The sequence below is a fragment of the Anneissia japonica genome, unplaced genomic scaffold (genome assembly GCF_011630105.1).
Source record: "Anneissia japonica isolate Jap-2015-1 unplaced genomic scaffold, ASM1163010v1 scaffold288039_len1115542_cov189, whole genome shotgun sequence".
Classification (NCBI taxonomy): Eukaryota; Metazoa; Echinodermata; class Crinoidea; order Comatulida; family Comatulidae; genus Anneissia; species Anneissia japonica.
The window spans coordinates 66,154-76,179 of NW_022726160.1; the positions used below are offsets into that span (position 1 = coordinate 66,154).

Sequence of the window (10,026 nt, forward strand, 5' to 3'; positions counted from 1 at the left end):
TCTCTTATACACATCTACCTCCCTCCCTCATCAGTTTTTTGGTCTTGATAGGATGATAAACTAATAATTTTTTTTATGGGGCCTTATGGAGCAAAAACGATCGTCGTCTGATATAGAGACACTTATGTGGAGGTTAAACTTAGCAAGTTTATATTTTTTTTAAAGGAAAAATCTAGTGTAAGCCACTTTGGCCCTTAATGAAATAATAATATAACGTATGATGTTATATTATATGTCATATATGGCACTAACAGGAATAGGTTCATGCTGCAGATGTAACATACTTAAAAAATTTAGCATGTTAATTGTGCATTATGTGGTGGTCTCACATAGCAAGCTGTATTTCTGCGCTATGTTGAGGTCTTGTCATATAACAAGTCTCATTATGAAGATATAAAATTTTATATCTCGATGGTCTTGTTACATTTGAAATCACGCCGGTAAATTAATACATGAATGCGTTAGCATTAGGTTTCAAGGAAATAATTAGGTAGGTTGTTAGCAACATGTTGATGTGATTTTAGCATCATCCCTGTCCCTTAGGGGTTCCGTCTGATCCAGCATCTATATATAGATGTATACTTAATATAGAACAAAATGTAACAAATCTCCTGAGAAATTCCTAACAAGATTGATTGTATTCTCAGAAATACCTTTCATCCATGTAAAAGATTCATTAGCAATTCATGATTGTCAATATAGCCCTGTAGGCTAAAATCCTTGCTGATGTTGATACAGTACTTTGTAAATAGTGTTTAGAACACGTGAGAAAGTTTGGCCTACTTATTGTTACCTCTGTTTGAAGAGAGGCAAAGACCAGCCAAACCAGTCACGCCTCGCAAATCGTATTTTGGAGATAATGACCACAACATGTTGGATGGTAGAAATTTTTGAAATCTATTTTATTGCACTAAACTAATCTTTATATATCTACACATCATACTATGTTGTTTTCCTTAGTTTATTTGTTAAAACAAAGTTTTTTTTAATGATTTAGTGATAGTGTCTGCCTGAGAAATGGCCAAAATCGTCAACTTTGAAGGCTGATTTCTCAAATACTTTTCTTCTTCTTTTCAACTATATAATGAAATATCGGATTTAAATGATTTTTTTTACAAGTTTATAATTTCATTTTACTGCATAACATTGTATTAATAACAAAAAAATAAAGTTGTTTGCGAAGAGTGAATGGTTTGGCTTGCTTGTGAATGTATATTAAATTATTACCTCCGCCAAGAAGGATGTATTCACCACTGTCTGTTTGTTAGCAAGATTACGCAGAAACTAAGGAATTGATGATCTTAAAAGTTAGTGGATAGGTACATTTTGGGAAGAAATGGTCAGGTAAAGTTCATGGAAATTCAATTTTTTTCCTCAAGCAAAAAAGGAAGCAATGTAATCGCACATCATAGACGTCCTGTATATTGTTCGTTATTCAGGTGAGGGCAGAAAATAAAGGAATCACCCATTAGACATGGCCTGCGTATTGTGGAGTGGACTGGTCTAGTTTATATGAACATTTTGGCATGGATGTACAATATATGAATAATTCAAGAGTTTATTTATGATGTAAGTTTATGTTAAGGATCACATCATTTAGGGATTATTGTTGGTTTATTTTGAAAATTTTTGTATTTTTCATTAGAAATTTATGGAGTGTCTGTAATTTCCTTTAGAATATCAGTACATTCAATATACTATACTTACACAGGTAGTACAAACTGCACCAGGAGTGAGAACACTGTATGCTCAATAGTGTCAACTTGACTAATAAATCAGGCCTTGTGTTATTGTATTGGAAGTGACTAAAATCCTCATTGTTTAATATTACTTGCTTACAGTATAGCATTAGGCTCTGTCTATTGAAAATCTTTGTTACTGTATCAAATTGAATTGCCTATTTAAAAATAGTCTCACAGCGGGAGCGCGTGTCTACTTCTTGAAAGCTTGACACATCTATGCTTTCTGTATACCAGATTTTTGTCACTTTTTAGTGAACTTTCTAGGTCTTATCTAGCAGCTTTCTGTGTTGTCAATTCACTTGATGACTTACTGTAACTAGGACGACACAAGTCTTATCTATTATAGCTTTGAAGCCCCTCTCCCTCTAGGGTTTTTTTCAGCATAGGAGTTTTTTCGACACAAACTCGAAGGACGATTCAGGATGCTCAGGGAGAACTCGTACCTACTCGTAGTAGCTCTGAACTCGTGGCACTAATTTTGAACATGTTCAAAATTAGTGCTACGAGTTGACAACTCATAGTAAACTCGAGTAAGTAACTCGTAGAGTACTCAAGATACTTGGCGGTTTTGTAATCCACAAGTTTGATGCGGACTTTAGTACGAGCGCACCAAGTTGGTTACGATCACCAGGAACATTTGAGGCATGTCGTGGCGAAATGGTTAAGTTGTCGCACAGTCCAGTATTGAGTAAATGAGCTATAAAATATGGACCTCACAAAATTCCCTAAAAATCCAAATTTGTTTTTCACTATAGATCAACAGTTTAATGTCTTATTAATCATTTCCCAAAGTATTAGTTCTGGAAGTGGTTAACAAATTGTTTATATAACGTTATCCAAAGATTCACACATCAAACAATTCGATTCCTAGTTCTTATATTACAGATATCCTTAAGTTTATTACTACACTAGACAAGTATTACAATAAAAATATGATTTTTTTATTGTCCTTTGACAATTCAAGAATTGGTTATTTTTTTTATAGTAAGTTATTAACTTTTAGTTGAAAATTTTAATGAGAAAAATTCTTCTTGCCAGTTGACAAGTATTTATGATAATATTATTTTTATATTCTTCGCTAGATTTTAAATTGTTTTGAAAATCAATTTAATTAGCCTCTCTTGTAAAAATCGTTATATACGCAAGAAGTAATTGCTTTGATTTGTATCTAATTTGATTTAGGGCTTTCCAAACTTTACCATATAACTCCACTCAATTTACCTTTATCCTTCTATTTCTTGCCTCCACCAATGAGGTTATGTATCCACTGCTGTCAGTCTTCTGTCTGTCTGCCAGCAAAATTACGCAAAAACTAATAAACGTATCACCCTAAAATTTAGTGGAATTTTACATAATAATCGAAGAAAGACACATTTCAATTTTCAGGGGGGGAAAAAAATCAATTTTTACCCTCAAGCATAAAAACAAGTAATGTGATTGCCCCAGGTATTCAGGCAGCACTCAGGAAAACGATGTGCCTAAATACTTCCTAAATACTACTGACGATTTCATTATTTTCTTGAGGGTATTCTGCAATACTCAAGAAAATAACGTACCATTGAGGGTATGCTGCAGTTTCGCCCATTATACACAGCCTACGTATTGCTTCTACTGTATTTAGGCACATGCGGAGGTATGTACTCATGGAGTGACTGCTCTAGTCTTTTCATTATAAATTGATCTTTATTCATCATTTTCAAGTTTATAAATTTTGTCATTACAGTAGTAGTAAGATAATAAATCCACAATGTGCCCTTTACAAGACATTCAGAATGCTGGTTCTCTTGTCAAAATATACAGTATTTATCAATGCCATTCATTAACTAGTTTATTGCTTTAGTTATTGGCATATGCTGTCTCCATAGTACTGTGCTTGGTAAGTCAGTCGCTGTGACCTTCCATATCCTTATCTATGGTAGAGGCGCTGTACCTCAGCGTGAGCGTCTCCTTGTCTGAGTATGCTCCATAATGACTCCAAAAGTAAACTTTCTTTTTAGATATAATCCTGACACTCATTCTGCTAGTAGTAGATAATAAAAAGCATTAAACATTGGTTAATTACTGATGAATAATCTACATTTAACACGTTCGTTTTATAATCATATGTTTTACTTTACTGTAATCTAGTTATTTCCATTTTTTAACCAAATTTAATTAAAAGAATATTATATTAAGAATTATTATTTTTGTAATGTGTATGCAGATATCATTAAATTTCTTTGGAGGTGTTTATGAGTTATTCATTAATAAATTTATCAATCTAGTCTTGTCATATAATGTTATTATTTATGATATGAACATTTATATGATTATTATACGCTAAGGAGTTGGTTTTTTACCCTTTTTCTTTAAGATGAAAATGAATAAAAAGTGATTGTTTTTTTTTTCTATAGTACAGAATTAATTACTAAATTAGTTTGTAGTAAAATTGATAAATTACTAATTAGCTACAAATGAGCTGTTAATAATGAATGAACTGTTTCCTTGTTACTATAACTATTTGCTGGAATTTTTCTTGGCTATTAAATTATCCAAACCATGACAAGATGCAACTACCATTAATTCATGTCCTATGTTCTATTTAAACTTTAAAATGAGTTGTAGCATTTATGTGTTTACCACTTATACTACTTGTTTACCACTTTGTGTAACATTTTGTTTACTACTTCAAATTTATTTACTGATTTGTTTACCAGTTTGTTTTATGTTTTTTGTATTCCTTTACCATTTCCTCTTCAATCATTGTTTATTACTAGTTTACCATTTTGTTCAATATTTGTTTACAAGTTAATTCTTGTTTATCAGTTTGTAATCTGTGGTACTACTTGCTTTTCACCCTGTTTATTGCTACTTGTCGACATGATGCTTCTTAACCAAAAGGAAAGGTTCTGCACTCTTGGCATAGTAGCTTTGACAGCATTTCCAGTGTTTGGCCTAGCAGGCTTCCATATGTCCTTAGCAACAAGAGGGAGGACTACCTATGAGCAGGTACAGCCTTATTGCATGATTTCATCAAGTGTTTTGTTTTGCCATCTTGTGTTTGCGGATGTTGATTCAGTTTGTGGCAATATCTTTCATTATAACATGTTACTTGATTTAGTTTGTGTAATGTCTGTTATCTAATACATAACTTTATATTTGTCTGTGGCTTTGTCTGTTTTTGTTTTTACAAATTACATTTGAATATTTGATGCTTTTTAATTATCACGGTACAAATCATGAAAGTCATAAGTTATAATTATCATTGTTGTCATCATAAACATTGACATCTTTGTCATCATTGCCTTCACCAACATCGTAATTACTATTATCATTCAGCACTTAGTGGTCCTCTGCAGTGATGGCGCCCGAGATTTTCCCGAGGGAAGAATGTCCAAGGTTACTGACTAGGGTCCACACTCACCTCAGCGCTGCCATGTTTGGGGCTGAGGCCTAGATGACTGGCTACTCTCCCGACCGGTGTCCAGGGTCCCGCTGGCACTGCTTTCTGTGTTCATGCAGATAGCTAACGCTGCCATTCCTGCTGCACTACATGTTGTTGCCTGTTGAATGTCTACGAGCATGTTGAATTTTCATAAACCTGCTGATTGCACTCGGTCACTATGGCCAATGTTGAATTAAGTCTATAGTATAAGAACACAACCACTTATGAAATAAGAGGGGGCTGGTAAAGATTCTTTGTCTTTCATATTGACTTTTGTCACTATATTTTTAAGCACAATAATGTTAACTGTAGGTTGTTTTTCAGGTCCATTTTTGACGATCTTTATCATTAAATTTTCTGTATATGTTACTACATGCTATGATTTTCTTTCCGTAGTATTTTCTTCTCCGGTTTTTTTTTTTTTTCATGTTCTTAAAATATGCTTTTTGTTTAGCTTAGTTCAGCCTTCCATTAATTTCTATGAACAACAACAGTATACAATAATGTCATAATGAGATCTCTATTGAATTCTGCTGTTACTGTATTTTGTCTTATTTCTAGACTTATTTCTCTGTCCTGTTTTTATTCTATAAGTTCACCAACTTGCCATAGTACTATCTGATTGCTATGCAATTTGTGTCTTCTATCAAATGCATGTGCCTGTTGTATAATACCATGGCTTACCTGCAGTTGCCATGGCAGTCATTGAACAATTGTTATGGGATGATGGATTTAGTCTTGTGTGATTTTTATTTGCATATTTAACTTTTTTTTACTTAAAATGGATATAATGATAGATTGGGTGATTTATTGACCCACTGGGGGATGTAAAACCAATAAGAGGAATGTTACTTTACATTTATTGCTTGTTTAAAGTCACTTTGATAGATATTATATACACTCTTAATATGTTAATTAATGGTATAGTAATATCTGTAGATCTGTGTGTGGGATAATGTCAATTAAAAGATATATTTAGACTCTGCATAAACCACCAATCATCCATAATTGGTCATCATTGTAATACCGTACAGTACTGTACATTTATAAGCAATTCTTCTCAAATATTTCAGAGTTTAGATACGGTAATAATAAAAATTGGAAAATTTTCATTTATATGGTGGGAAAAGTATCTCTACCTCTAGATCTTCAAATGTTGACCTATTTAAAATTGATGTATACTAAAAATAATTTTGAATATAATATACAAGTGTTTGGTTATTCAAAGATGATGCAATTTATTCAAAATTCTCAAGCTGTTGGCAGGTATAGTTGAATAAATTTAAGGACCATCATAAAGTAACTAGGCCAAATAGAAAAATATACTTGTTGAAAAATGATTAATTTTAACACTTTTTCGATTACTGATTGATTAGAATTTTTTTTTTAAATGCCCCTCCCCATCTAAAATTTAGTTAAAATGTGATACTAAACAAGTAATTATTTTTATTTGGCCTTATATTCATATGGAAAGTGCTGTTAATCTGATTGTCTAAAATTCACTAATGTAAACATCAGGTTAGATGTGGGGATTTTATATTTGAATTTCTAATAGAACGGTTTGTAGAACAAAGACTTGAGAGCTTTGCATTAATGAGTATCATCTCTGATTCGAGACACAATTACTTTATGTATACTGTGCGTCAATAATTCGCATTATTCCATCTTGCACATCACTTTTGTTAGATATTGAGCACCGCATTATTATGAGACAGTTGATGTTGTCAAATTGCGTATCTGCGTTGCTCACTGTGTCTGTGTATATTATCATTACATCATGATGATGTTGAAATGTTCCTAAGTTTTTAACATATATTATTGAGTATATAACCATAAAAGCTAATTCAAAGAAATTTGTGTTGGAAACTCATATAGATCGGATGCTCATTTTGCTGTATTACCATAAAATTTAATTTCATTATAGGTGGTGAAATATCTTGATTTATGTGGATAAATCAGTCATGTGTACATAATTAAAATCTGTGCCATAGAAATAGGATAGACCCCCTCCCCCTAACTTTGCATCCTGATCCAAGGAATTCTCCCAAACTATTCTGGAAGATACCAAAGGAAATACCCATATGCATGGTGACATTAATTGTAGGCCTAATTGCTGTTTAAACAACTCTGTACCTAAAGTCATTACCTGTAAATTAAAAAAAAAAATACATAGCAAATAATATTGCTTATCTTTTATTTGGAAGTGTCACTCCCTTCTATTTAAAGATTCCCCCACCTCAATTGGAAAATAACCCCTCCCATGTCTTAATCAGAGTTTACATAAAAGTACTACACTACCACATTACAGCCCCTGACACAGTCGGGATGTATATCTGCAATCTATGCCGTAGCCAGGATTTTCAAACAATGCGTGAAAATATCAGGGTGGACCCACAAATTCAAACAATGTTAACACATTTTATGCAAAAATATGAAAAATCTGGACCCGTTTTCTTAATTTTACTCATTTTAAGCTAAATATGAGAAATCTGGACCCATATTTCAAAAATTGGACCCATTTTATGCATAAAATTACATAATTTGGACCCATTTTTAAAAATGTGGACCCATTCTTTGTGGATCCATTAGAAAAATTGTGTGGGACTATCCAAAACTTCCCAATAGCTGGCTACGGCATTGTCTGCATGTAGTAATTTAATGGAAAACAAACTGTTCATACTCAAACCCATATGCCAACATGTTCTGATGGCATATGCACACTGATGGAACACAGAAACTTTTTTAGCAAATAAATAAATTTTAAGTTTTGTTTAGTATAATTGAGTCATTTTGTACAGTATTATAATGTGGTTATGTTGCATACAATTGCATGGTTACTATTTCCTTGACATAATACTAATTAGTCTTGTGATCATCGTCATTGTGTTTTTGACATTTATACCCGTCATTATTCTAAGTGTCTTTCATGCAACCCTGGTCACCAGGGGGCGCACCACTAATGAACAGGTATGTACACCAGCAACGGTCTGCAATAGGTGAGCATGTCGCAATGTGTGCTGCGCTTCGGTATGGGTCAAGCAGTGGTTGTGTACTGTAAGGTACATGCACCTATCCAATTCAATAGTTGTAAAGTGCCAATTTATTAATCTGGTTTCCTATTCTGAGGTGCTTTACTCCTTTGGTAATTAAATTAAACTCATGGTTTCAACTCTTGTACACAACATTCCCAAGAAAAAAAAAAAAAAGAGAAGAATAATCAGACCCAGTGGACCCACAATGCAATGTGGTACAGTTGGATATGAGCAGTAGAGACATGCATTGTCTATTGAGGGCTGTTGCTACTTCACAAATATTCATTCTTAATCATGCATATCTTAAATATATATTTTCTGTTGTTCTGCAAAAAAATTGCTTGTTGCCTGCATCAGTATCAATGCATATTCATTACAAGGATCCATCGTTGTTATTAATTGCGCATTAATTTCAAAGTATGGGTGTTTGTTGGTTAAACTTGAGTGTGGTATGTTAGTAGATCTGGGGTTCTCAACTATATCGCAGTAGGGGCCAAAATTGTTCATTGAATAAATCTTAAGATCCAGGGCAAGAGGTGTACTTCGGCACGTAGCGCCATCCGAGAGCCGTAGGCACGAGCTGGATCAGGGTTGGAAGGGGGGTGTCTTACCCCCTCCCAAATAAGGAATTTTAAAAATTAATAAATCGCTAGACGTTCATACAGGGCATCTTGACCTAAGAAAGTTTGTGTTTTGTAATGCAAAAGTAAAAATGTTATATATCACACAATGGGCCATCAATAGGCCAAATACACTTTTAATAACATATGAACGTAGGCCCTATGTCACCTTCCATTGTTACAATCATGATCTTGCCTGCTTAGTGACTGAAATTAGCCTTTGATGCTTGTGCCAATTGTTTAATATTATTTTTGGGTTCTCTCTCGTGGGCCGCATAACTCGCAATCGTGGACTGGAGATGGCCTGCGGGCGGCCAGTTGAGAACCCCTGTAGTATATGCTGCTTGAGAGTTGACATGAGTGTTGTTTGTTAGTAGATGCTGTAGGTAGGACTGATAATGTTTCTACTTAGTTTTTCTAAGTTGATCTCTGTTTCTTGGATCCGTGTGTGATTTCTGTTGATATAGTGGGAATTATTACTGCATTGTATATCTCCCACTGAATATTCTGTATATAACACATTAACTTCGATTTATAGCCATGTAATATTTATCTGAAACGTAGGTTTCATAACTGTTAAAATATTTAAATTGTGTAGGCGTATCATATCAAGTAGCTACAATGTATAGTGTAAAATGTATGTTTGTGATCTTATGAAATTAGCTTTTTATGCTTGCACATTTTTGAGTTTTATTTGGAAATTCTAAGCAGAAATTATACACAACAATAGTGAATTTGAATATTGGTAATATATGCAGCAAAGCCAGTATTCTGGAAGGAAGCAAATATAGTAACTTGTTTGAATTAGAGAGAAATTATCAGTGAGAGATGAAAATGTATAATTAGCAGGTTACAATATGTGGAAGGTAAATGAGCAGGCAGGGCAAGGATTGAAGAGTGAAGGATAAAAAAAGAAAAAAAGATGAAATATGTAATGTGGAAACTGATACTTCACATGTGCTTAATTATGCATGTTATTTTCAATTCGTTGTCCATATAATGAATTAATGCAAGGTGTTTTATTATGTGTTTGTTTTGACAGGTAACAGGCAAGTTTAGAAGCGGTCATAACCCATTTGATATGGGATGTTGGAATAACTGTGGGGATGTTTTCTGCATTCCTTGGAAGCCAAGGTAAATGTCAGTTTACTGAATATAAGTGTTACTGTTAGCTTATGTGGGGGCTAAGCTGGCTCTTTCCTACCCAC

General features: G+C 33.5%; 1 protein-coding gene across 2 annotated transcripts in view; it reads left to right on the plus strand.

Moving 5' to 3' along the window:
- Window positions 1-10,026, plus strand: part of LOC117113047 (palmitoyltransferase ZDHHC5-like) — a 42,386-nt gene that overhangs the window by 27,904 nt on the left and 4,456 nt on the right. Inside the window, exons 5-6 of one of the 2 annotated variants that reach the window (XM_033256272.1) lie at window positions 4,628-4,730; window positions 9,861-9,952. In XM_033256272.1, the coding sequence (XP_033112163.1) occupies window positions 4,628-4,730; window positions 9,861-9,952 (195 nt within the window). Of the gene's footprint in view, window positions 1-4,627; window positions 4,731-8,030; window positions 8,134-9,860; window positions 9,953-10,026 lie in introns of both variants that reach the window. The other variant, XM_033256273.1, reaches the window with a different exon arrangement.